The sequence below is a fragment of the Boleophthalmus pectinirostris genome, unplaced genomic scaffold (assembly GCF_026225935.1).
Source record: "Boleophthalmus pectinirostris isolate CB_2022bp ecotype Guang Dong unplaced genomic scaffold, ASM2622593v1 HiC_scaffold_10, whole genome shotgun sequence".
Classification (NCBI taxonomy): Eukaryota; Metazoa; Chordata; class Actinopteri; order Gobiiformes; family Gobiidae; genus Boleophthalmus; species Boleophthalmus pectinirostris.
In genome coordinates this window covers 36,088,327-36,115,847 of record NW_026570971.1, presented here as the reverse complement: position 1 = coordinate 36,115,847, position 27,521 = coordinate 36,088,327, and the positions used below count along the sequence as shown (strand labels likewise).

At 42.1% G+C, this 27,521-nt stretch overlaps 1 protein-coding gene across 1 annotated transcript in view; it reads left to right on the top strand.

Annotated features, from left to right (window-relative positions):
- Positions 1 to 27,521, top strand: part of dtnbb (dystrobrevin, beta b) — a 99,620-nt gene that overhangs the window by 7,162 nt on the left and 64,937 nt on the right. The window contains exons 2-10 of the mRNA XM_055161622.1: positions 3,647 to 3,690; positions 6,578 to 6,645; positions 6,773 to 6,853; positions 7,670 to 7,883; positions 12,361 to 12,446; positions 16,230 to 16,384; positions 18,263 to 18,368; positions 19,440 to 19,606; positions 22,117 to 22,241. Of these exons, the coding sequence (XP_055017597.1) occupies positions 6,579 to 6,645; positions 6,773 to 6,853; positions 7,670 to 7,883; positions 12,361 to 12,446; positions 16,230 to 16,384; positions 18,263 to 18,368; positions 19,440 to 19,606; positions 22,117 to 22,241 (1,001 nt within the window). The 5' untranslated portion in view covers positions 3,647 to 3,690; position 6,578. The remainder of the gene's footprint in view (positions 1 to 3,646; positions 3,691 to 6,577; positions 6,646 to 6,772; positions 6,854 to 7,669; positions 7,884 to 12,360; positions 12,447 to 16,229; positions 16,385 to 18,262; positions 18,369 to 19,439; positions 19,607 to 22,116; positions 22,242 to 27,521) is intronic.

Sequence of the window (27,521 nt, the reverse complement as noted above, 5' to 3'; positions counted from 1 at the left end):
CATTCACAGCAGAAAAGATGCAAACCTCCAAGAGTCTCGATGTGTTGTTGAACTTGTTGGAGTCCACGGTTTGTTAGGATCTTCTACATTTGCTCTGCGGATGTTTGAAAGTCGTTTAATTCACCGTTAGCAGTTCTTTTCACTCAGAATACGAAAAAAAAAACATTTTCCTTCTTCCGTGCTTCTATTTGTGCGTCCGATAATGCAGCAGGAATTTACCATTATCAGGGAGAAATACGCGAGGTTACACACTGTGTTTGACGCTACCGTGTTTCTTGCCTCCGACCAAAATATTTCCCAGCAGCAACGCGGGCTTTTAATAACAATGACGTCAGCTGAAACTCGCCTCTTCAACTTTTACACTCTGCAGGATGGTTTCAGAGTTTTGTGTTTTTAAGCCCCAAAACGCCGTCACCGTCTAAATGAAAGACACTTCCCATAAAATATTTTGTGTTTTTTATCCACAAGTGTTCTCGTGTGAACAGGCCCTGGTCTGAATAAAGAACCGTATAACAGTAAAATAAATAAAATAAATAAAAGACACAGAGAACCACACGACTCACACGGTGTTAAAAGCCAGAGAGTAAAAAGTGGGTGTTAAGACGAGACTTAAACTCTCCTCTGTGGGGCTGCTGGGATGTGGGGGGGCAGAGTGTTCCAGAGTTTGGAGTCGGTCACAGAGAAGGTCCTGTCCTCCTGGTTTTAAGTCTCATCTTAGGCCTCACGAGCTGGACCTCAGACCTCAGAGCACAGGAGAGTAAATCTGGATGAGACAGACTAATAATAAAGAAACCACTTTAGAACATAGATGAGGACAGTGTGATCTGGGCCCTTCACAGCAGACTTCAATACTGGACTCACCAGAACCTCAAACTTCACACATGACCCCGACTAAAGCAGCATTTTGACCCCAGATTCCTCTTGAACTCTTCTTAAAGACGTGTTTAGTCTCATGTTTGTACCTGTGTGTGTCTGAGGAGAGAAATTGTGTCCTTGGAGCCACACGGACAAAGTGCTAATGCCTCATTTAAAAGTCTGCTCTGTGTCACCCACTAAACCTTATCTGAGTGCTTAATGTTGTTGTCAAACCTATCTCCTCTTTCTATCCTCCGCTACTCTCTTTCTCTGTCCTCCTTTACTCTCTCTCTCTTCCTTCTCTCTTTCTCTCTCTCTCTCTGTCTCTCTCTCTCTCTCTCTCTCTCTCTCTGTCCTCTCCTCTCTTTCTCCCTCTCCTCTCTCTGTCCTCTCTTTCTCTCTCTCTCTTCTCTCTCTCTCTCTCTCTCTCTCTCTCTCTCTTTCTCTGTCCTCCTTTACTCTCTCTCTCTGTCCTCTCCTCTCTTTCTCTCTCTCTCTCTCTCTCTGTCCTCTCTCTCTCTCTCTCTTCTCTCTCTCTCTCTCTCTCTCTCTCTCTCTCTCTGTCCTCCTTCACTCTCTCTCTCTGTCCTCTCCTCTCTTTCTCCTTCTCCTCTCTGTCCTCTCTTTCTCTCTTACTCTCTCTCTGTCCTCTCTTTATCTCTCTCTCTGTTCTCTCTCTTCTCTCTCTCTCTCTCTCTCTCTCTCTGTCCTCTCTTACTCTCTCTCTTACTCTCTCTCTGTCCTCTCTTTATCTCTCTCTCTCTTCTCTCTCTCTCTCTCTCTCTGTCCTCTTTTACTCTCTCTCTCTTACTCTCTCTCTGTCCTCTCTTTATCTCTCTCTCTGTTCTCTCTTTCTCTCTCTCTGTCCTCTCTTACTCTCTTACTCTCTCTCTCTCTCTCTGTCCTCCCTTACTCTCTCTCTGTTCTCTCTCTCTGTCCTCTCTTTATCTCTCTCTCTCTTCTCTCTCTCTCTGTCCTCTTTTACTCTGTCCTCTCTTACTCTCTCTCTGTCCTCTCTTTCTCTCTCTCTCTGTTCTCTCTCTCTCTCTCTGTCCTTTCTTTATCTCTCTCTCTGTTCTCTTTCTCTCTCTCTCTGTCCTCTTTTACTCTGTCCTCTCTACTCTCTCTCTGTCCTCTCTTTCTCTCTCTCTCTCTGTTCTCTCTCTCTCTCTCTCTGTCCTCTCTTTCTCTCTCTCTGTCCTCTCTTACTCTCTCTCTCTGTCTCTCTCTGTCCTCTCTTCTCTCTCTCTCTCTCTCTCTCTGTCTCTCTCTTTCTCTGTCCTCTCTTACTCTCTCTCTCTGTCCTCTCTTTATCTCTCTCTCTCTCTCTCTCTCTCTCTCTCTCTCTCTCTCTCTCTCTCTCTTCTCTGTCTCTCTCTCTCCTCTCTTCTCTCTCTCTGTCCTCTCTTACTCTCTCTCTGGCCTCTCTTTATCTCTCTCTCTGTTCTCTCTCTCTGTCCTCTCTTAGTCTGTCCTCTCTTACTCTCTCTCTTTCTCTCTCTCTGTCCTCTCTTTATCTCTCTCTCTGTTCTCTCTCTCTCTCTCTCTGTCCTCTCTTACTCTCTCTCTCTGTCCTCTCTTTATCTCTCTCTCTGTTCTCTCTCTCTCTCTCTCTGTCCTCTCTTACTCTCTCTCTGTCCTCTCTTACTCTCTCTCTCTGTCCTCTCGTTATCTCTCTCTCTCTCTCTCTCTCTGTCCTCTTTTACTCTGTCCTCTCTTACTCTCTCTCTGTCCTCTCTTTATCTCTCTCTCTGTTCTCTCTCTCTCTCTCTCTGTCCTCTCTTACTCTCTCTCTGTCCTCTCTCTCTCTCTCTCTCTGTCCTCTCGTTATCTCTCTCTCTCTCTCTCTCTCTGTCCTCTTTTACTCTGTCCTCTCTTACTCTCTCTCTGACCTCTCTTTCTCTTACTCTCTCTCTATCCTCTCTTTATCTGTCTCTCTCTCTCTCAGACGGTCTTCTCTTTCTCATCCTCTGCTCTCTCTCTCTCAGTCTGTCTTTTTCTCATCCTGTCCTCTGCTCTTTCTCAGTCTGTTCTCTTCTTTTTCTCTGCTATCTTGTCCTCTGCTCTCTCTCTCTCTCTTTCTAATCCTGCCCTCTTCTTTCTCTTTCTCTCTCGCAGTCTCTGCTCTTCTCTCTTTCTCAGCTTCTTCTCTTTTCTTTCTCAGCCTGTCCTCTGCTCCTTCTTTTTCTTATCCTGTCCTCTTCTTTCTCTCTCTCATCTTGTCCTCTGCTTTCTCCTTCTCAGTCTGTCCTCTTCTCTTTCTGTGTGGCCTCTGTTTTCTCTTCTTCAGACTGTCCTCTTTCTCTCTTTCCATTTATCAGTCTGTTCTCTTCTTCTCCTCTTTCTCTTCTTGTCCTCTTCTTCTCTCTCATCCTTTGCTTTCTCCTTCTCTCTCTTTCTCATCCTGTCCTCTTCTTTCTCTTTTTCTCTTGCAGTCTGTCGTCTTCTCTCTTTTTCTTGACCTCTTTCCTTCTCTTTCTCATCCTGTCTTCTGTTTTTTTCTTTCTCATTCTGTCCTCTTCTTTAGGGATGCATTGATACTGATATTGATATCGAGTATCGTTCCAGAAAAAACAAGTAGTATCGGTTCAGGCAGTATCGGTCGAGTGGATATCGGTTGATATTCTGTTGGACTCTTTTGTAGTCATGTAACTGTCCCTGCACTGGTATCGGTTAATATCAGGAATTCACAGATACTTAAAGCAACAGTATCAATATCGTTATCGGAACTGAAAAACATGCTTTTCTTTTCTCATCCTGTCCTCTTCTTTTCTTTTCTTGTCTTTCACAGTTTAGTGTCGGCTCTCGCTCTGAGTGACGTCCAGACGCCGTCAGGTGAGTCTCAAACTTTGGGAAAAGTGAAGAAAAGTATGTGGGGCGAGACGGGCGCGTGGGGCGAGACGGGCGCGTGGGGCGAGACGGGCGCGTGGGGCGAGACGAGTTGGAGTCGTGAGTCTGTTGGGGGAGCAGAGCAGTGAGAGAGATCGTACTTTTACTAGAAACACCTGATATTACGACACGAGAAGAGAAGTGGAGCTTCAGTCATGTTTGAATGTTGATTCCTTTTCCAAATGTTCCTGAGCTGAGTTCTGTTTCACTATAAAACTTCAAGATGCACTGTCTAAATACAGATCGAACAATATTCATTTGGCTGATACAATACTGATACTGATGTTTAGAATCCACTGATATTTTTGGACTGTTATGTAGAGCCCATTTAGGTTTTATTTCCCAAATTATCAAATTAAAATATAACTTATCCACAACCTTCTTTTACTATAAATTGTGTCGAGTCCAGTGCAGTCACATTTTTGCAGTAGTTCTCTCTTTGGACTAAAATGTTCAAACAAAACTAATGTCCACTTATATCGATATATCGGTGGCGGACCCTTCACCAGAACACTTACATATAGGCCAGGGGTCGGCAACCCAAAATGTTCAAAAAGCCATATTGGCCCAAAAAAACAAAAACCACACCTGCCTGGAGCCGCAAAAAATTAAAAGTCTTATATAAGCCTAATATGAAGGCAACATAGGCTGTCAGTATATTAGCTGTATAAGCCGACTATTAAAATGACTAAGTCGGCTACAAATACAAAATGAGCATTCATGATACACAAACCTCTTTTGTGACCCTCTCATACTCGGTGCGCCGTCTGTAGCCACTAAAATCAGGTGGTTAGTGTTTATTCCATTGTCATTTAGGCCCCGTTTACACGTACACGGGTATTTTTTTAAATTGAGACATTTGCCTGAGTTTGAACACATCGTTTACACGTTAATTCGCCTCTGAAAATGAATCTTTCTAAAAACTCCGGCTAAGTGGAGATTTTGGAAAACTCTGGTTTCACGTTTGCATCTAAACTGAGATAAACGGAGTTTTAGGAGCTGACGCGCTGAAAGTGCGACCGACGTTTACCTGTTGCTTTGACGATGATGATGGAAGTATTCAGAGCAGCAGTCGCATTTCTTCTGATCGTGCATAGGAGCACTCATAAAATAAACCCGGAGCAGAAGCTCTGAGCTCGGGCAGCAGCGTCAAACACACAGGAGCAGTCAGCGCGCAGCCCCTCAAGACGGGGCTGTGGGTCCAGAGTTGGTCAGATTGTCCGGAGGCTTCGTCCTCCGTGTCCTGGTTCCAGACGGGGGCGAGCAAGACCAGCGCGCAAAGGACTGGGTCCGAGTGCTTCAGTGCAGTCATCTGTGCGCTGGTTCCGTGCGGGAAAAGCGAGAATGTTCTGTGAACCACAGGTCCGGGCTGCTCCGGTCCTCCGCGCTCGACCGCGGCTGGTTCTGAGGTGGTGCAAAGCATCCAGACAGAAGTGTGAATCCAGTTTGGTTTGTTATATGTTGTTCTGAGCGTCCGTCTGCGCACGTGTTTTTTTTTTTTTTTTTTTTTTTTTCTGGGAAAGCGCTTCTCAGGTGGAAGCACCGGACACCACCCCCCACTTCAGCTCATCTGTTTGTTCTGCTGAAACACTTTTCATGTGTTTTGTTATGTTTGCATTTGCACACAGCTGATGGATCAGATCCATGACCAGAGATGAACGAGAGTTTTACCCCTAAAGAAACCAGATTAAAACTACAACCAAAAAAATCATTCCTTTTCCATTTTCACTCATTTTTGAAAAAGCTCCAGGGAGCCACTAGCGGAGTGCTAAAGAGCCGCATGCGGCTCCGGAGCCGCGGGTTGCCGACCTCTGCTATAGACAGATTTGTTTCCATGGTGATTTTATTGCTTTACCTGGAATGTAAAGTTTGGTGTATTTTATTTAATAGAGAATATAATGGTTTAATAGAGAATATAATGTGGATCATTCCAAAAATACTTCATTCTTTTTTTGTGGAAATGTAAATGTCCTGGTCTGTCTGTCTGTATATTGTGTTGATTGTATTTATTATTGATGTCTATGTACATTTCCTGTCTATGTGTGTGTGTGTGTTTAGTTTTTAATTGCACATTTGGAGTTGTGGGGAAATCGTAAATGAGATCCTCTTGTGGAACTGACAGTAAAGTTCACTTTGACTTTGTCTCTGACTCCAGGCAAAACCACAACATCATCACCTTCACGTCCATCTCCTGACACTAGAAAAGTTACAAACTGCCTCTTTAAAGACCAACTGAGGAGAGCTCAAAATAAAAAGTACATTTAAACTATAAAAACTAGACACAGTATATTGGTATATTTCCCCAGACTGACACTGCACTGCTCTGTTGAACACTACACTCTACTGATCTCTCTTCTAATGTCCTCTCCTCGTCACAAACACACCTGGACTTGTGTTTTGTTTCATTCACACAAGTTTAACTCACAAATCCTGCACATTTAGGCTGAGTTCTTCTCTCAAACTGAAAACACTCTGTTCCACCTTGTGATGTTATGTGATATTAAAACTCCACATCTTCACTAGAATCACTTGGATGATTTCAGTCCTGGAGTTACTGATCTCTCCTGAACTAAAGGTAAAAGGAGCTGTTCATGAGCTGAAAACTACCACTTCATGACATCACAAGGGGGAATAGAGCATTTTGAGCTTTGGAGATGTAGACAGATTAATAATGCAGAGTTACTCAAACATGTGAATGAAACAAAACACAAGTCCAGGTGTGTTTTTGAGGAGGGAGCAGTGTTATAACAGGACTTAAAACTCACAGGAGTCACTTTTGTGTCATGTTGGAGATTTAAACTCTCGTGTTTGTGTTTGTCTGTGTTTGTTTCAGGATGATTGAAGAAGGCAGTAAACGTGGAAAGGCGCTAGTGGAGAAGAGACAGCTGTTTATGGAGATGAGTGAGTGGAGTCAGTTTGGGTTTGGGCTGTGTTTTATTCTTGTTAAATTGAACAGTACTGTAACAATCTGTCACTCATCTGTTCATCGAAAGTGTTGATAAATTGTTTTTGTGTGTTTCTTCTTCAGGGGCCCAGAACTTTGACGTGATCCGGTTGTCCACCTACAGGACGGCCTGCAAACTGCGCTTTGTGCAGAAAAGATGCAACCGTAAGAACCTCAGTATATGTGTTTGGAAATGACTCTCAGCATAAAATAATATAACATTTTATTTATGACAAATATTTCACAAATATATGTGTGTCTTACTGCACTGAAGAAATAACATATAAGTTGAAAGTCTTAACTTTGACGTCTCTGGACAAACTTGGTCTAAACAAGAACTGTACCCAAAAGAAAACCATCTGAGGTAGTTCTGACCAAGACCAGGTCAAGATCTGGAGATGGTCCCACTGCTCCTGACGGTTTAACCCAGAGTGTGTCCTAACTCAGACTAGTTCAGACCTCTGCCACTGCACTGGGCCTGAACCAGGACTGAACTAGGTCCTAATCCAGACCAAACCATCACTAAGAAGGGATTTTACTTGATCCAGGTCTAATCCAGGATTAAACTAAGACTAAACCTGGTCTAAACCAGGTCTGACCCCCTATCTCCTAGTTAACCAGCTCTAACCCAGGTCTATACCGGTTGACTTAAATACTGCCCTCTGTCTCTGTACCTGCTGCTGTGAGCCTCGTCAATTTGGTCTTAAATGTTCATATTGATCTGCTCCACATGATCCTGGGGTTTTTATTTTCCTTTCTTGTCCATGAATAAATTCCTATTCCAAATATGAACCTGGCTCCAAATTGGCCCTTATAACGGCCGAGCATCGTGAGCTTCATTTGAGATGAGCTGAACGCTGGACCTTAATCCACTTCTTCACTGCTTCCATGGTATAACCCTGGTTTACACCCAGTCTACACCCGGTCTAACCCTAGTCTAACCCCAGTCTAACCCCGGTCTAACTCTATGTCTCTCTTCAGTTCACCTGGTGGACGTGTGGAACATGATTGAAGCGTTTCGTGATAACGGTCTGAACACTCTGGATCATAACGCTGAGATAAACGTGTCCCGTCTGGAGACCATCCTGTCCTCCATTTACTTCCAACTGAACAAACGTCTCCCCACCACCCACCAGATCAGTGTGGAGCAGAGCATCGGGCTCCTGCTCAACTTCATGGTGGCAACTTACGACAGGTAAGAATGGACTGAGGGGAAAACACTCAGAATCCCCCACAATGCACCTTGAGAAGTAGTGTCCAGCACTGGACTTGTGAATATAGACCAGAGTCAAACAAACCCCAGTGGACAGAGACACTTGTGAATGAAGAATCATTTCCACATCTCAGACAAAAAGCAAATACTCCAGTCTGTTTATGTGAGATCCATCTGTATCATTATTATTAGTGCATAAATAATCACATCTGATTTAACTGTGATTTATGTCACAAATCAAGTTTTATCACAGTTTGGTCTTTAGATTTTTTTTCACTCTGAGCCAGAGTCACATGACTTCAGCTGTTGTGAGCTGAGTCTGAATCTCTCTGTGGAGTCCAGGCGTCTGTAGTGTAGAGGACTTAGGGACGAGGACGAAGGTGGACATTTGGACACAACCTGAGATGACACATGACAGATTGGACTGTTTCTCTAAAACACACTCAACATCATTATATTTAAGATTTTATATATTTAAAAAAAATCTTGCCAAGTCTTTTCTAGTTTTATAATTTTGGTGAGGCATGTTGCCTAGCAGCTGTACTGTAAATAAAGGTCAAACATGGATCTAGAATAAAAACTGGATAAGCCCCTCCCCCGTGTCCCGGCTCCAGACAGACTAGTGGTCGCTCCAGGTACTGCAGCTCTGGGAGTTTAGGCCGAGAAAGAATTCTCCCACAGAGTGAAATGCATTTGGGGAATTGTGCTCTGTGTTCTTCAGGGCGTCCAGCTTCACAAAGGTCCGATTTTGTAGAGATTCTTTTCTATTTTCACAACATACATTTTTTGAATTTGAATTTATTTGTTGGAGGATAAGCCCCTTGAGATTTGTCACCATCTCGTACTTTTTTTAAGTTTAAATCCTCGTGCCTCCTAAACTGATCTTTGTCAGACTGAGCCTCGGCACTCTGAGCCACACTCGCTCTGCTCCAGCAGCTCTCACTCTGATTGGTCCAAACTCTCCACGCCGTGCACGTTACAGACGTCACACAGGTGGGAGGAGCTAACCCAGACTGGGGAAGTAAATGCAGAAAAGAAAATTATGTTAGCACCCATGAGCCAATGAACACAGAGCACTGAAAACTACACGACACATCTTGAGTTCAGCTTCAGATTTGATTAGAGTTCTGATGTCTGCACCTGTCTGCACCTGTCTGCTCCTGTCTGCACCTGTCTGCTCCACTAACCCAATCACTTCTTTATTATTGTAAAACCACTCATTGATTGGCTGAGTTGCTGTGATTTGATTGGCTAGCACTGAGCTGGAGGGACCAGTAGAATTCTGGGAGATTTTGAATCAAATAAACAAACTTCTGACCTACAAATACTGAAGCAGAGCCTTATTTGTTTAGGACTGGGTTCACAAACGTGTCATATTAAAGAGTATAATATTAAAGAGTACATGACACGTTACAAATCCATGACTCTAAAACATCATTCACATCTTTCCATTTAAAGCTCGTGTATCACACAAACACCTGCAGCCTGCAGCTTATAGTCGTATTGTTATGCTGCTCCCTCCTCAAAAACAAATCTGCAGTTGTGTTTTTCATTCCCACATTATTACAGTAGTGTAGTAGGGGCCCTTTAAATGTCCGGTGTAATAATGAGAGTGTTGAGTTGAGGAACACTGTTGGTGTTGTTTTTATGGACTGATGTAGACAAGCGTCCGTCACAGGAAGTTCTCCTCTGTCCCTCTGCTCCAAACTCAATTAGACTCACACTGTAATGCCCTCTGCTCGGAAACGAATGGACAGAGACACCGGGAGGAGGGAGAGAGAGAGAGAGAGAGAGAGGAAAGAGGAGGTGAGAGCGAGGAGGAGAGAGGGAGAGAGAGAGGGGAGAGAGGGAGGAAGGAAGGGGGGAGAGAGACAAGAGAGGAGAGAAGGAGAGAGGGAGGAGAGAGAGGGGGAGAGAGAGGGAGGAAGTGGGAGGGGGGTAGGAGAGAGAGAGAGTAGAGAGAGGAAGAGACAGAACAGGATATTAGAGGAGAAAGAGGAAGAAGGAAGAGAAAAAGAGGGAAACAGAGGAAGAGACAAGAGGATATGAGAAGAGAGAGAGGAAGAAGAGAGAAAAAGAGGGAGAGAGAGGAAGAGACAGAACAGGATATGAGAGGAGAGAGAGGAAAGGAGAAAGAGGGATAGAGGAAAAAGGAGAGAGAGGGAGAGACAGAACAAGATGTGAGAGCAGAGAGAGGAAGAGTGAGAGCCTGTGCATGGGAAAGGAGAGAGAGAGAGAGAGAGAGAGAGAGAGAGAGAGAACAGGATACAAGAGGAGAGAGAGGAAGAAGAGAGAGAAAGAGAGGGAGAAAGAGGAAGAGACAACATGATATGAGAAGAGAGAGAGGAAAGGAGAAAGAGTGATAGAGAGACAGAGAGAGAGAGAGAGAACAGGACATGAGAGGAGAAAGAGGAAAAGAGAAAGAGAGACAGAGGAAGAGGAGGTAGAAGAGTGTTAGAAGAGCGGGTGAGAGAGTGTTTTTTCCGGGTCAGCACAAACCTGTTCTGAGTGTGTCAGTTGATTTTGTGGCACAGACTGTGCAGATGGAAAAGGCCCCGAGAGTCACACAAGTTTAGTAAAACCAACATTAAAGTGTCATTCATTTTAAATTACAAAGAGATTATTTATCGATGCTAAAAAACAGTCTGTATGAGAAGTAGAAGAGCACACAGACGAGTACACACACTGAGCACACACACTGAGCACACACACTGAGCACACACACTGAGCACACACACTGAGCACACACACTGAGCACACACACTGAGCACACACACTGAGCACACACTATGAACCTACTGCACCACTGACCATTACACACATATACAACCACATCAATCTACATTAAAAACTGGATAAGCCCCTCCCCCTGTGTCCCGGCTCCAGACAGACTAGTGGTCGCTCCAGGTACTGCAGCTCTGGGAGTTTGGGCCCAGAAAGAATTCTCCCACAGAGGCAAGGCAAGTTTATTTGTAGAGCACAATTCATACACAAAGTAATTCAAAGTGCTTTACAGAATAAGAAATACATTAAAAATCACAATAAAAACAAATGAAAACATAAATAATCATAAAGATTAAAATTTAAAAAGAGAAACATAAATTAGAGAGAAGAGTGTGGAATGAAAACCTTTCAGTTATTTGCACAGTGAAACAGAAATGTTTTGAGCCTGGATTTAAACAGTGTCAAAGAAGAGTCTGTCTCAGTCTGTCTCATGTTCAGGAAGACTGTTCCAGGTTTTAATTTAATTAATTTAATTTATTTATTTATTTAACTGACCTTGACTCTCAACTGTTCTGGAGACCTGTGTAGCATATTTTGGGTTTTAACGGTGTGAACCTGAAACTCTGACTCCTCTTGTTTAGTCGTGACTCTGGGCAGCAGCAGGAGGCCGGTCCCTGAGCTCCTCAGAGTGTGACTTGGTTCATGTGGAACTATCATGTCACAGATGGACTTTGGTGCTTGGCCATGGAGAGACTTGTACACAAGCAGAGCGAGATGCATTTTGGGAATTCAAACTGCCTGTGTTCTGACAGGGCATCCGGCTTTCACAAGGGTCAGATTTTGTTGGATTCTTTTCTATTTTCACAACATAAACTTAAATCCTCAAAGTGACTAAAATAGTGTGTCCAGACGTCCCTCTTTCCCCGGGACAGTCCCAGTTTTGAGCCTGTGTCCCTGTCCTAGCAGATTTATACAAAACCACTGATTTGTCCCACTTTTATACTATACTTTATAAGAAATGTCCCACGTGTCTCTATTTTTGACCAGTCTGATCCTTGTCAGCAGTAAAGAGAGACACAGATTGTCTTTTGTTGAGGTAAAATACAAAAAAATCTGCCTAAAAATGACCAAAACACAAAGAAAATGTGACTATAGTGGTTCACATAGTCATGAATGGTTCTGTGTAACAGTTTTTCTTAATGTCGCACTCGTTTCAGAATTTTGTTATGAGCAACCACCAAAAAAACGAGGATGTCCCAGTTTTTTATTTTGAAATTTTGGTCACCCTAACCTAAAAATGACCTTTGTCAGACTGAGCCTCGCCAAACGCTCCACGCCGAGCACATTACAGACGTCACATGGGTGGGAGGAGCTCGCCCAAACTGAGGAAGTAAATGTGGAAAAGAAAATTATTTTTGAGCCCATGAGCCAGTGAACACAGGCCACTGAAAACAACACGACGCATCTTGGGGTCAGCTTCAGATCTGATTAGAGTTTAATGATAGAAGAGGACACAGGAATAGAAAAGAAAGTACTGCTATTTAATGTGGAAAATAACATTATACTGTCTAAAAAAAGAGAGTTTTTATTCTCATCGTGTATTCAGTATTAGAATCAGTATTGAGTATCGAGTCTGTTCCTTACTATTGAAGTTGAGTTTGATCTTTCACTATGGTGACAACACTAGAACCATATGAGCCTTTGACTAAATCCTCATTTGTTGTTTTGTTTGCAGTGAGAGTCACGGGAAGCTGACCGTTTTCTCCATGAAGTGTATGCTGGCTACCATGTGCGGAGGGAAGATCGTGGACAAACTGCGCTGTGAGTGATGTTTTATTTTTCCTGGAGATTTAAAATGTGTTCTGCTTTAAAGATGCACTGTGTAACTTTTCTGGTGGAGGGTCCGTTACCTGGAATTTACACCAGGAGCGTCAGTGGCACGTAACATCAGCTGAGCTGCTTGGCTAACTCACAAGTTGTTCTTGTAAAGTTTGTGTCTGATGTCATAAAGTGTTTTATATTTATCCTCTGCAGCTGTAAACTTTCCGTGTCCATCACGAGTCATTCCCCTGCTAAAAAGTTTGGAGACGCTCTGACGCTGCAAAATGAGAAAATCCATGTATCATTCGTTCATTTGTTTTTCAAAATAAAACCAAACATAAGAAAAAAAAACCCAACAATTTACTTCATTATTTGTCTCCAAAAAAATGAAAAAAAATATGATTTTTTTCAGTTTTCAATTTTGTGTTTAAATGAATAATGGAAAAGCTGACTGAACCAGGACTGAATCAGGACTAAACCAGGTCTAAACTAGATCTAAAGCAGGTCTAAACCAGAACTAATCTTGAACTTGAGAGAGAGAGCCCCGAGTCCATGGAGCAGGGTAGCTGCAAAGTGTGATCAGGCGATGGCTACACATAACCCGTTGGGCACAGAGCTCATGTCCTTCCACCTTAGGTCACCCGACAGTCTGTGGTGCACCTCCGGCCCATCCTGACACTGAGTCTTGGTTCAGTCATGGTTCAGTCTTGGTTCAGTCATGGTTCAGTCTTGGTTCAGTCGTGGTTCAGTCCGTAAGGGTCAAAACTGGATGAAACGGGAAACTGTTATGCATTTTTCATTTTGGTTTTGGAGATAAATAATGAAAGAAAATAATTGTTTTTTCATTTTCTTATTTTTGGTGTTATTTTGAAAAACAAATAAACGAGTGAAACACAGATTTTAGAACTCTGCTGGAGTAGACTGTCCGACCAGTTAAAATGGAAAGTCATTCGTGCTCATGTGCTGTGTTAAACTTTGGTGTAAATCGTGGGTTAAACACTTTTCTCCATGGACATGTTGTTGCTCTGTCTGGAATGTTTCACAGTATGGCACTAAACCTTTCTATCTTCATGGAGACCAAACCAGACCAAGTTACAGGTCAGATCTGTGGAGAGGCGACTCCGCTCACACACAATGTCTGTTTTTCTTGGTATTTTTGACATATAAAACCACCTGTAATTGAATCAATGTAAAGTAGAGCTGTTTAATGTCACACTGTGGAACATTCCAGGCAGAGCAATGGCATCTCCATAGAAACAAACAGGTGATGGACCCCCAACTAAAAAGTTACACATTGCACCTTTAAGTCTCTGGGTTTCTACCAAGTAACAAAATCCTCAGCTGCTTTTGTTGTTGTAGTTCCTCAAAGTCAACACCAGGTGGTAGTAGCAGCCCATTGTGTGTGTGTGTGTGTGTGTGTGTGTGTCTATGTGTCTGTGTGTGGTGCAGTTTTCATAACTGTGAGGATGACTTTATCTGACATGGGACAGGTCAAAATATTTCTAATTAATACAACTTTTGATCACAAAATATCCAAAAGGAAAATCCAAGCAGGCAGAGTAAGACCCCATGGAGACACAAGGAGGGCATCTGACACACGGGGAGGGCATCTGACACACGGGGAGGGCATCTGACACACGGGGAGGGCATCTGACACACGGGGAGGGCATCTGACACACGGGGAGGGCATCTGACACACAGAGAGGGCATCTGACACACGGGGAGGGCATCTGACACACAGAGAGGGCATCTGACACACGGGGAGGGCATCTGACACACGGGGAGGGCATCTGACACACGGGGAGGGCATCTGACACACGGGGACATTTCAGAACATGTTTGTGCAGATCTTAACTACAGGGTTCACAGTTTTTATGCAGAATCAGACATCAGATTTTCTTGTTTGGGGAGAAAATTATGGCACTATGTTTGTCTTCGAGATTTGCTAATTGCGCCCATTTAAATTGCAATTTTGATTCAATTGTGATCAAATTTTTACTGTAACCCTACATATAAGTGTGAGCTATAAGAAAAATGAACAAACTCTTTTTCAACATAATACTGACTACCTGCTGGTTTGCTATTGTAGTTTCTCAATACAAACACTAGATGGCAGCGTTAGCCCTCACTCTTATTCATAAGCCTGTCTAAAGATTTGAAACTAAATACTGAAATAAATGTTGAAATGATGAACAATCTGAGGTCCAGTTCCAGCTCGTGGTGACTAAGACGAGCATTAAAACCAGGAGGACAGGACCTTCTGTGTGCCCAACCCCAAACTCTGGAACACGATTTAAGTCTTGTTTTAAGACCCACTTTTATTCCCTGGCTCCGCATGAGTTGTGTGGTCTTTTATTTATTATATTTATTTAACTTATTTATTGCTATTTAATGATTTTTATAGTGATGCTTTTATTTTACTTTTACAGTTTTTTTGTCTTTTTGTTGTCTTCATTTTATGATCTCTGTGCAGCCCTTGTAAAATGTGCTGTAGAAATAAAGTGGATTTGGATTTTCTCCCCTTGTATTAAGTAAATGCGTGATATTCAAACGACAGGTTGGTTTCACGTTCTAGAATTTGTTGTCGTGTTTTCAGTGGGAGGACAGGGGCCTTTGTAAGTTTATGGGGGATTTTGAAGAGTGATAATTTCAGGTTCAGTAAATACAGAGATATGAACCACAAACCAGGTCAACAAATCTGCATCTGACAGTTCCACAGCAAACTCCACCTGAGAGTTCTTACCTGTCTCCATCTGTTTGTGAAGCTAACTGGAGGCACCGCTCTGTCTGAAGCTCTTTTCAAAACCAGATGCCTCATAACGACCACAGACTCTTCTTCAAATGTAGTCTCTTTCTTTGCTCGTCTTGAGTTTTCAGACAAATTAAAAAACTTAATGTTTTTTTCTCTAGTGATGGGCGAATGGAGCCTCCTGAAGCGTTGACACCTCAGTCGTAATATTGTCTCAAATGGTTCGACGTGTCTGAGGCCTCGGAGAAACACTGACCTCTAGTGGACAAAGAGTCCACTAGAGGTCTCAGCATTGATGAAGTATTGTTAGTGTAAGACAATACTTGTGTGCAGAGCAGACACCGTACCTAACAACAACAATAATAATGATGATTTAAAATAATATGTAAAGAGCAACATAAATAACATGCTGTAAATAAGAAAATAGGTGTTACCTTCTTAGGTGGAATTAGATCAAAGTGATCCCAAACCATGGATCACTTTTGTCCACTTGTAGATGCCATCGAAAATGAAACAAATGCCAAAAGTCACTAAAATCACCACTAACGTCACACAATACTCACTACCCAACATGTTTAAGAAATATTGGTGCATCTTTTATACTGTCACTTGTCAAACCACAGAAGTGCGCTGAACACTCTGAAACACTCTGAACCAATCCCAGAGCAGAACATTCGCTGAGCCAATGAAATGCTTCGATACACTGAAGTGATTGACACGCAGAGTGAAGCAGTAGGGGGAGGGACCGACACTTCCACACTTTGGTCACGTGAGCGGCTGCTACGAGACGAGCATTTGTTTCAGAAAGAACGAGACGTGCTCCGGAGCTCCATCTCATTTGCCCATCACTAGTGCAGTCTAAAAAGTCCATGGTAACTGTTGAACATTTCACCATAGAGATACATGCAGGACACCCCCAGTGTGATGCCACTGCAAAGTATCAATAGGGATTCTTCAGTGTTGTGATGTCAGGTGGAGCCAGTCTTTTTGTCAGGTCTTTTCAGTGACTTGAACCCTCTGCCCTCTGCTTTCAGACATCTTCTCTCAGATCTCAGACTCCAGTGGGGTGATGGTCTTTGCCAAGTTTGACCAGTTTCTTCGGGAGGTTCTGAAGCTGCCCACGGCCGTGTTTGAGGGACCTTCGTTTGGTTACACGGAGCACGCTGTCCGAACCTGCTTCCCCCAACAGGTGAGAGGCAGTTTTATGTAGCAATGACAACAACTGAGTCACTATTTTGACTTGATTAAAAATACTCAGGACTGGAGCCTTGAGACCTCAGTCGACTTGATGCTTCTGCTCAAATAAAAATGTGCATAGAAAACATAACGCCTTATATGTGTGTGTTATATGTGTGTGTTATATATGTGTGTTACATGTGTGTAATGGTCAGTGGTGCAGTAGGTTCATGTTGGTCCATGTGTGTACTAGTCTATGTGCCTTCTGCTTGTTCTCATACAGCTCAACATCATTCTAAAGACATTCAGGAAAGCTTCATTTCTGTCCTGTCAATGGGACTTTTTTAGTATCGATACCAGCTCAAATGAGTATCTAGTTTCAGTACCAGTTTGAGTATTGATTAGAATCCAATTTTTGATACTTCTGATAATCTAGTTAACAGGGCTGTCGATGGAATTTGAAGGCCCAGGGCAAGAACACTCACATGAGTCCCTCTCTAATATTAATTAAAAGGCAGAGGTTCTGATTCTGGGTGCCTAAGACCCCGGGGCCTGGGACAACAGACTGGAATTTGTTCCTCCCATTTCTCTATTTGTGACAATGACCTTTTAAAATATCATATAAACTGCAAAAATACAAACTGTATTTGGCCATTTAGTAAAAACCTTTAGAAGGACTTGAAACTGAAACTGTTTAGGACTTGGCCCTTGTCACAATGAAACAGAGGGAGGAACCAAAATGCAGGATTGTTATTAAAGTCCGTTAATATAGCAAAGAATGACTAAAAATCCCAAAATAGAAACTGACAAGCCAAGACACCATAAAAGGGCAGAGTAAATAAAGAGTAAATATGTAGACAGGAAAGAGACACAGGTAAAATACATGAGGGATGGTCAAACAATCAACAGACAGGAAGTAAAACTTAAAATCACAGGCAGACTGCAAAAACAGTGACAACAAAACATGAACTACAATTTTCCACAGAAATCTCATACAGAGTGTGTTTACATGCACTCGAGGATCCCGGATCGGGTTTTTTGAGTATCCTGGTTTTATGAGTGTCCATGTAAACACAAGTATCCTGACTTCTGTCTCTTGGATCTGCCAGGATCCTGGTGATGAAACCAGAGAGTATCCAGGATACTGTGGCCTGTACTGAGCATGTGCAAACTCAAGTAACAAAAACAGTACGAGCATCAACTTTCCCAAACTGAATCAAACTCCTACCCGGACTTTTTAAATAATAATATTTTCTACCTATAAACAAAATAAAACAGTCTACTGTTTAAAACAGCCACATTTTAAGACCAGGCTCAGCTCTGTGTCTGTTTGTGTTGCTCTTGAGTCAGACTCACTCTGTGAAGTTCTGTCATATTTTTTAAAAACACCTTTTACTGAAGCTGTGACAGAGCTCCACAGTCTCATGTTCTTACTTGAATGTTTGTAACTACATGTTGTTGTTGTTAAAAACCTGTTAAAAAAAACCTTAAGTTAGTAAAGTTGCTGCAGTTTTAGCTCCTTGCCATATCTGTGCCATAGTTATAATGCATCACCAGTGTCTCCCATCCAAGTCCTGACCAGGCCATGCCCTGCTGACCTTCTGAGATCTGACTGGATCAGGCTTTGACTGAGCCGATATGGCCATACCATACATCTGTCATTACCATAGCAACCAGTTGAAATATCCAGGATACTCTAATTCCTCACATATACACAGAGATATGAGATATGTCCTGGTTTCTCTGAGCACATGGAAACACCAGAATACTGTCAGAACTGGAATAAGACTCATCACCGTGTACTCATGTGTGCATGTAAACACACTCACAGTGTCATTCACATTAGACTAGAGGTCTGGCCCTGTGCTTCATCTCTGTGTGTGTCCCTCAGAAGAAGATCGTCCTGAACACGTTTCTGGATGTTCTCATGGCCGATCCTCCTCCTCAGTGTCTGGTGTGGCTCCCCCTCATGCACAGACTCGCCAACGTAGAAAATGGTACGTGAAGATCTTCCACTGTGCACTGTTTAGACTTAGACTTAGACAAACTTTATTGATCCACAAAGAAAATGATCAGAGTTCACTTGTCACAATAACAACATGAAATTAAGTATCGTACTGCCCAGATGGAGACACTTTTACCTGTTCATTACATTTTCCTATGAAATACACACAAAAAAATCTAATTCACAAACATTCTGTCTGATCATTTCTTTTAGTGTCTAGACCCAAGACCTTCTTATATTATAAAAATACAAAAATCAACATTAACAACATTAACTTTCTCTCCCTCCATCTGTGTTCCGTATTAGTGGCTCTGAATAGAATGTTTCTCTGTCGTCTGAAACACGTCGGTTTTCATGAGGTGAATTTACAGAAGCATAATCCAGACAGAAAGGGTTAGAAAGAGTTCTATGTTTTAATATTGATTATATATTTAAAGGTGCATTGTGTAACCTTTCTATTCTCATGGAGACCAAACTAGACCAAGTTACAGGTCAGATCTGTGGAGAGGTGACCCCAGTCACAGTCAGAATGTCTGTTTTTCTAAGTGTTTTTGAGCTATAAAACCACCTGTAATTGAATAAATGTAAAGTAGAGCTGTTTAATGTCACACTGTGGAACATTCCAGGCCAAGTCTTCTACTCTATTGAATGCTATGAATGCATCATATATTTAAATATTCTCTTATGTCCCTATTTCTCAGTTTCCCACCTGGTCAAATGTCTCATATGTTCAATATATAAACCTCTCTCTTTATTTAATTTACTCTTTTTTTGTGATCAAATTTGTATTATTATTATTTTTTTTCCTTTTCATACATGGGGTACATAGCAGTACAGAAATGATAATAGCAAATCATCAGCAACCAAACAGTAGATCGTAACATATCCAAATCAATAAGATGATGTATAACACAAATGCACAGCCCCTACAGGACCCATTGAACTTTACTGTTAAAACAAAGATTTCAGTTTTTTATTGTTTCTTTCCATATAAAAATGTCTTTTTTAGCTTGATGTATTTGGGAGGATTAAATGTCTCTAAACTCTCGTCCCTGTGTCTCAGTCTTCCACCCGGTCGAGTGCTCTTACTGCCGTAGTGAGTCCATGATGGGCTTCAGGTACCGGTGCCAGCAGTGCCACGGGTACCAGCTGTGCCAGAGCTGCTTCTGGAGGGGCCATGCCAACGGACCGCACTCCAACCAGCACCAGATGAAGGAGCACTCCTCATGGGTACACGATCATTCAGGATTTACAACATTATTCTAAGTAGTACTCGGTGATATGGTGATAAATGTCTAACTGAGATCTCATACTTGTAATTATCTGCTATTCTGATCAAGTTTCTTCATGTATAACTAGAGACAGGCCCATATATGGATTTGTTAGTATTAGATCAGTATATGGGCTGGCCGATAAATCGAGTCAATATTTATTTTTAATGTTTTGATTATCGGCCTTAAAATCCCAGGAGAGGCTGAGAGGCACTAGTCTTAGACCAATGGCACCTGCCCACCTGCTGTTCCACCTGTCTCCCTGAGGGAGGCAGTACAGGTCAATGATAACATGCTCTGCAAGGCTAAAACACTGTTTTCATCAGTGTGCTGAATAATGCTCTGCCATAGATGTTGTATCTTCATATGTAGCGGAGTGAGTCTTGGCTTCCCTGTGTGCGCTCTTGTGTGTGTCTGTGTCTGTGTCTGTGTTTGTGTCTGTGTCTGTGTCTGTGTCTGTGTCTGTGTCTGTGTTTGTGTCTGTGTCTGTGTTGTGTTGTGTCTGTGTCTGTGTTTGTGTGTGTGTGTGTGTCTGTATCTGTGTGTGTGTCTGTGTTGTGTTTGTGTCTGTGTTTGTGTCTGTGTTTGTGTGTGTGTGTGTGTGTGTGTCTATATCTGTGTTTGTGTCTGTGTTTGTGTCTGTGTCTGTGTTGTGTCTGTGTTTGTGTGTGTGTCTGTGTTGTGTCTGTGTCTGTGTCTGTGTTTGTGTGTGTGTTTGTGTGTGTGTCTGTGTTCGTGTCTGTGTTTGTGTCTGTGTCTGTGTTTGTGTGTGTGTCTGTATCTCTGTTTGTGTTTGTGTCTGTGTTTGTGTGTGTGTGTGTCTGTGTGTGTTTGTCTGTGTCTGTGTGTGTCTGTGTCTGTGTGTTGTGTCTGTGTTGTGTGTGTTGTGTCTGTGTTTGTGTGTGTTGTGTCTGTGTTTGTGTGTTTGTGTCTGTGTTTGTGTCTTGTGTTTGTGTCTGTGTTGTGTCTGTGTTTGTGTTGTGTGTGTTGTGTCTGTGTTGTGTCTGTTTGTGTCTGTGTTTGTGTCTGTTTGTGTCTGTGTTGTGTTTGTGTGTTTGTGTCTGTGTCTGTGTTTGTGTCTGTGTGTTTGTGTCTGTGTCTGTGTGTCTGTGTGTTGTGTCTGTGTTTGTGTCTGTGTTTGTGTCTGTGTTGTGTCGTGTTGTGTCTGTGTGTTGTGTCTGTGTGTTTGTGTCTGTGTTGTGTCTGTGTTGTGTCTGTGTTGTGTGTTTGTGTTTGTGTCTGTTGTTTGTGTCTGTGTTGTGTCTGTGTTTGTGTCTGTGTTGTGTGTTTGTGTTTGTGTCTTGTGTTTGTGTCTGTTTGTGTCTGTGTTTGTGTCTGTGTTTGTGTCTGTGTTTGTGTCTGTGTTTGTGTCTGTGTTTGTGTCTGTGTGTTGTGTCTGTGTTTGTGTCTGTGTTTGTGTCTGGTTTGTGTCTGTGTCTGTGTGTCTGTGTCTGTGTCTGTGTCTTGTGTGTGTTTGTGTCTGTTTGTGTCTGTGTGTGTGTCTGTGTGTGTTGTGTCTGTGTTTGTGTCTGTGTGTGTGTTGTGTCTGTGTTTGTGTCTGTGTGTTTGTGTCTGTGTTTGTGTCTGTGTGTTGTGTCTGTGTCTGTGTGTGTCTGTGTGTGTGTGTCTGTGTTGTGTCTGTGTCTGTGTCTGTGTTGTGTCTGTGTTTGTGTCTGTGTTTGTGTCTGTGTTTGTGTCTGTGTTTGTGTCTGTGTGTTGTGTCTGTGTTTGTGTCTGTGTCTGTGTCTGTGTCTGTGTCTGTGTGTGTCTGTGTTTGTGTCTGTGTGTTTGTGTCTGTGTTTGTGTCTGTGTTTGTGTCTGTGTTTGTGTCTGTGTCTGTGTCTGTGTTTGTGTCTGTGTTTGTGTCTGTGTTTGTGTCTGTGTTTGTGTCTGTGTCTGTGTTTGTGTTTGTGTCTGTGTTTGTGTCTGTGTCTGTGTTTGTGTCTGTGTTTGTGATCACCAGAGGGAGGTGCTCAATGTAATTTCATTGTCAATAAATCAATCACATTTAGCTGCTTAAAGAACATGCATAAAGCTTTATTTGTAAAGAGGACTCCTCTTTGCAGTGTGGTCACATTTGCTCTTATTCAGTTGTAGTAAAACACGGTTATGTTTGAGTTTGTAGCAAATTCAATATAATTTGGAGAAAATAATCTAATAATCTAAAAATCTAAAGAGCTTATCGGCCAAAAAGCTTATTGGCTCATATCATGTCATGACAGTTCTTTGTTCAAACAGAGTGTTTTTCCCATCCTCTCCTCTGATTGGTCAGTGTGTGAGTGACAGCTGAATTTAACCAATCACACTGAAGTGTGTTATCTCAGAAGAAGTAGGCAAAGGCAAAAGAAAAATACAAGTGTCCATGAATTGTGATAAGTTAGTGTTTCGTTGAATCTTGTACTGAATTTTTAAGTGTGTGCTCGCTGAAACAGATGAAACATATTTAGAATTGTTGTGTGTTTGTTGCAGAAATCTCCGGCCAAAAAGCTGAGTCATGCCATCAGTAAATCTCTGGGCTGTGTGCCCATCGGAGAGCCCCCTCACCCGGTCTTTCCCGAACAGGCCGAGAGACCCCAGGAGCTCACGCACACTGTGTAAGTACTCACAAAACTACTACTACTACTACTACTACTACTACTACTACTACTACTACTACTACTACTTCTACTACTACTGCTACTTCTACTGCTACTGTATCTGTGTAAGTACTGACTAAATGTTCCCATGAACAGAGGAGACTATGGTGACCGCCCTTTTAGTTAAAAACACAACGCTCAGTACCAATTAAAAGAAAAGCCTCAGTACATGTTTTGACAACACAGACTGATAAACACTCTAAACATCTTCACATAATGTCAGTTTCTCCCAGTGAAACTTATTTATATCATTTCAGATACTTTTAGATAGGACTTTTAACAAGTGTCTATATTTGATACTCGTTTTAGCATAAATTAGTATCTTGATAGCTAGTTGTATTATTATAACAAATACAAACAATGTAATAATTAAAAATATATTCAGATCTGTCAGACCAGTGCCACCAGAGTCTCCTCTTCTTATCTTTTTTATTCAACTCATCCCAGTCCAACCTCCATCTCTGTCTCCAAACTCTCTCCTGTTTTGATTTTAACCTTCACAGCTCTACAGTTTTTCCTTTGCATTTCACTTCAATTGGTTTCATTCTTCAAAACGAATGCTGAAATAAAGTTTTATTTTTAACTTTGGCAAATACAGTAGTTTAGGGTGGTTCTTTAAGCATGGAGGAGAAGGGACCAGCTCGTGTTCAGTGTTGCAACTGGAGTTGGTACAGGAATTTATTGCAATGTTTGATTGGAAGGTTATTTGAGCGTGTGCAGAGGACGGAGAGAGAATATATGGTACAGAGGAGCAGAGGAGAAGAGCAGAGGAACAGAGGTGAAGGTCAGAGGAGCAGAGGAGAAGATCAGAGGAACAGAGGAGCAGAGGAGCAGAGGAGAAGATCAGAGGAACAGAGGAGCAGAGGAGAAGGTCAGAGGAACAGAGGAGAAGAGGAGAAGGTCAGAGGAACAGAGGAGCAGAGGAGAAGGTCAGAGGAACAGAGGAGCAGAGAGAAGGTCAGAGGAGCAGAGGAGAAGGTCAGAGGAACAGAGGAGCAGAGGAGAAGATCAGAGGAGAGAGGAGAAGGTCAGAGGAACAGAGAGCAGAGGAGAAGATCAGAGGAGAGAGGAGAAGGTCAGAGGAACAGAGGAACAGAGGAGCAGAGGAGAAGGTCAGAGGAACAGAGGAACAGAGGAGCAGAGGAGAAGGTCAGAGGAACAGAGGAGCAGAGGAGAAGGTCAGAGGAACAGAGGAACAGAGGAGAAGGTCAGAGGAACAGAGGAGATGGTGCGATGGAGTTAGTGTTGATTTTCATCCATGTTCTGCATTGTCTCGTGTGCTTTTCATTCTTTTAGTATATTTATCATGAGTGAGTCACCAGTGTGAAACACTTTGTATATTTGTGTATGTGTGAAGTGAAGCAGAGCTGCTTCTGTGCTCTGAGGAACAGAACCTGGCAGAAGTAGAACTCTGCACTGAACCATCTGAAGCTCCTTGAACCAAAATAGAAAATGCCGTGTGTTTTGTCTTTTCTGTCTTATGGTCCTTCTCTGGAATCTATTCAGTCACTTTTCAAATTCTGCTCTGAAAAATGGGACTCTGCTGTGAGTTTATATTGAATACTGCGGAACATTTCTGATGGAGGGAACGCCTGCAGCTACTGCTACTAATACTACTACTGCTACTACTACTACTAGTACTAATACTATATCTGTGTAAGTACTTACAATACAGCATGCTAATGCTATACTGTGGAACATTACAGGCTAAGAATAAACATCTCCATGGACAGAAGCAGGTGGCAGACCCTTCAGCCAGAAAATTACACAGTGCAGCTTTAAGTTGATGTACAAATATTGGTTTACAAGTCATCAGAAGTAAACATAAACTGCATCAAAGCTTCAGGGGACAAAACAAACATGAACCAGTCTAGCATCCTAGCGTAGCATCCTAGCGTAGCATCCTAGCGTAGCATCCTAGCGTAGCATCCTAGCGTAGCATCCTAGCGTAGCATCCTAGCGTAGCATCCTAGCGTAGCATCCTAGTGTAGTCTCATACGATGTGCAGTAATTGCTGTAATAAATATGTGAAGTGTCAGAGTTAGTGTTCTGTGGGGGCCCATGTTCCAAACACTTCAAACTCAAATGATTTTCTGATCAGTTTTAATCTTGTGTGGTGGAGATTAGAGAAGAGCAACAGGCCTCAGTGATGATTCGAGCACAGGGACATGGAGCTGGGACGTGCGCTTTATTTACATCAAAATCCACATTCAGTCATTTCTACTGGACAATGATCAGTACTGATAAAGAGTCAGTCCTCCAGAGTTCAGACTCTGGTCACACAAACTGGAACACTAATACATCACATATAACGAGAATATCATGAAAAGTTCAATGTTTTTTTTTCTCATTTCAGAAAGTCAAACCAACAGATTATACAGACTCGTGACTCATGGAGTGAAATATTTTAAGAATTTATTTTTTGAATTTTTATAATTGTAGTTTACGGATAATAAAACAACTAAATTATGTGTCCAAAAAAATAGCATATTGTGAAAAAGCTGAATACAACTTAATCAGATAATAACTAAAAAGACCTGCAAAGGTTTCCTGTTCATGAACACAAGGACAAGCTGTGGCACTGTTCATAATTGTCCTTCAAACCAGAAGATTACAGGTTCGAATCTCGATTGATGCCTGAGATCCAGAATTGGCCCTTTTCATGCTTACGGAAGACTATACTAGCAATCTGTAACAGTTACTCATTATCTGTAAATGTTGTATGTTCCATTTGTATAAGAACGTAAATCTCTTCCTTGTCCCAAATAAATACATAAATATATATTTTTTAAATAAAATAAAAGACAAATACCCAGTGTAAATCTGCTGAGCACAACAGAACTCTACAATGGGTCATCTTCACACTTACGGCACAAAACCAGCAGATGTTTGGAAACATGCAGATGACAACTCTGACAACATCTGGGCAAACTGAGAAAATGGCCCGGTTTTCTTCATCTAGATGTCATTGTATTCTTACTTTTTTCATTTATAAATTGCAGATCAATTTGTGTATTATAATTTGTAAGTGTTCTGTTATGTTGGGCAGATCAACAGTTCTAATCCACTGTGTGTAAGTGACGCTGAAGACGCGACTAGAGTCCTGTCCTCCATGGAAAGCTTTGGCAGGTTGTGAAGATGCTGCTGCTGAGTCCAGGGTTTTATCACATGCCCAGTGTTGGGAAATACACCGGAAGTCATCATCCGCATGTTTCCAAACGTCTTCCGGGCCTGTACACTGATTACATCACTGACAGGTGGATTAGCCAGTCAGGGATTATCCAATTGGTTTTTAGCCGACTCCCTAGAGATGTCCTCAGTACTCAAGCCTCAAAGCAGAACCACACACACAATCAACCAAATACACTCCCATTACATGTTTGCACACTGCAAACACTTTTCTCCATCGAGACGTTATTGCTTTGTCTGGAATGTTTCACACTATGGCATTTCTATCTTCATGAAGACCAAACCAGCCCAATATGTTATTAGGTTCTTCTGTCAGACCAATAGTTTGTTTCATCCCTGACAGTTTGTTCTGCTCCCTGCTCTTCCTCAGAGTCATGTGATGTTGCTGTGATGTGTCGCTCAGCTGATTTAAACAGGTTTTGGTGCTGACTTCCTACGGGAAGACTGTCCTGAGGAAGTGGGACTGCAGGTAGTGCTGTCGTCCTGCCTCCACGGTCAGTGTTGGGGAGGTTTCTTTTAAAATGTATTCCCCTACAGATTACAGATTGCACACACCAAAATGTAGTTTGTAACGTAATCCATTAAATTACTTAAAGTGAGTAACGTAATCTGAATACTTTGGATTACTTGATTTGCTGTAAAGTAGCAAAGATGAGGAAATCTTCACATAAGAAGTTTTGTTTGCTTAAAGAAAATAAAAAAAACAGACTTTACTTAAGCGCATTAAAAATATTATTAATAGAAGACGTGGAGACATGGTCCATGCAACATGGCTTAGTCCTCTTTAATCCTGTTTTAGACCCGGTTTAGTCCTGTTTTAGTCCTGGTTTAGTCCTGTTTTAGTCCAGGTTTAGTCCTGTTTTAGTCCTGGTTTAGTCCTGGTTTAGACCTGGTTTAGTCCTAGTTTAGACCTGGTTTAGACCTAGTTTAGTCCTGGTTTAGTCCTGGTTTAGACCTGGTTTAGTCCTAGTTTAGACCTGGTTTAGTCCTAGTTTAGACCTGGTTTAGACCTAGTTTAGTCCTGGTTTAGACCTGGTTTAGACCTAGTTTAGTCCTAGTTTAGACCTGGTTTAGACCTAGTTTAGTCCTGGTTTAGACCTGGTTTAGTCCTGGTTTAGTCCTGGTTTAGACCTAGTTTAGTCCTGGTTTAGACCTAGTTTAGTCCTGGTTTAGACCTGGTTTAGTCCTGGTTTAGTCTTGGTTTAGTTCTGGTTTAGACCTGGTTTAGTCCTGGTTTAGTCTTGGTTTAGTTCTGGTTTAGACCTGGTTTAGACCTGGTTTAGTCCTAGTTTAGACCTGGTTTAGACCTAGTTTAGTCCTGGTTTAGACCTGGTTTAGTCCTGGTTTAGTCTTGGTTTAGTCCTGGTTTAGTCTTGGTTTAGTTCTGGTTTAGACCTGGTTTAGACCTGGTTTAGTCCTAGTTTAGACCTGGTTTAGACCTAGTTTAGTCCTGGTTTAGTCCTGGTTTAGTCCTGGTTTAGTCCTGGTTTAGTCCTTGTAGCCCAAAATGTAAAAACAGGAAAATACCACCAAGTAATCCATTTATTCCAACAAAGTAACTGTAATCCAATTACCACTCATGGAAACAGTAACTGTAACTGAATACAGTTACTCATAATGTGTACTCTGATTACGTAACTGCGGTACATGTAATCTGTTACTCCCCAACACTGTCCACGGTAGGAAGACAGCGCTAAAACCGGTGAGTGGACACGTCACAGAAACATCACGAGACTCTGAGGAAGAACACAGGGAGCAGAACAAACTGTCAGGGATGAAAACAAACTCTTGGTCTGAAAAAAGAAACTAATGACCTAAATTATCGGAAGACCAAACAAACCTCAATGGACAAACCAGTCCAAGTTCCAGGTCAGATCTGTGGAGGTGCGACCCTGCTCACAGTCAGGTGAGGTAAGGTAAAGTGTTTTTCAGTTACAAAACCACCTGTAATTGAATATATTAGTATGCAAGGTAGATCTGTTTAATGTCCTACTGTGGAACAGAGCAATGATGTATCCACAGAAACAAGACTGTGATGGACTTTCCACT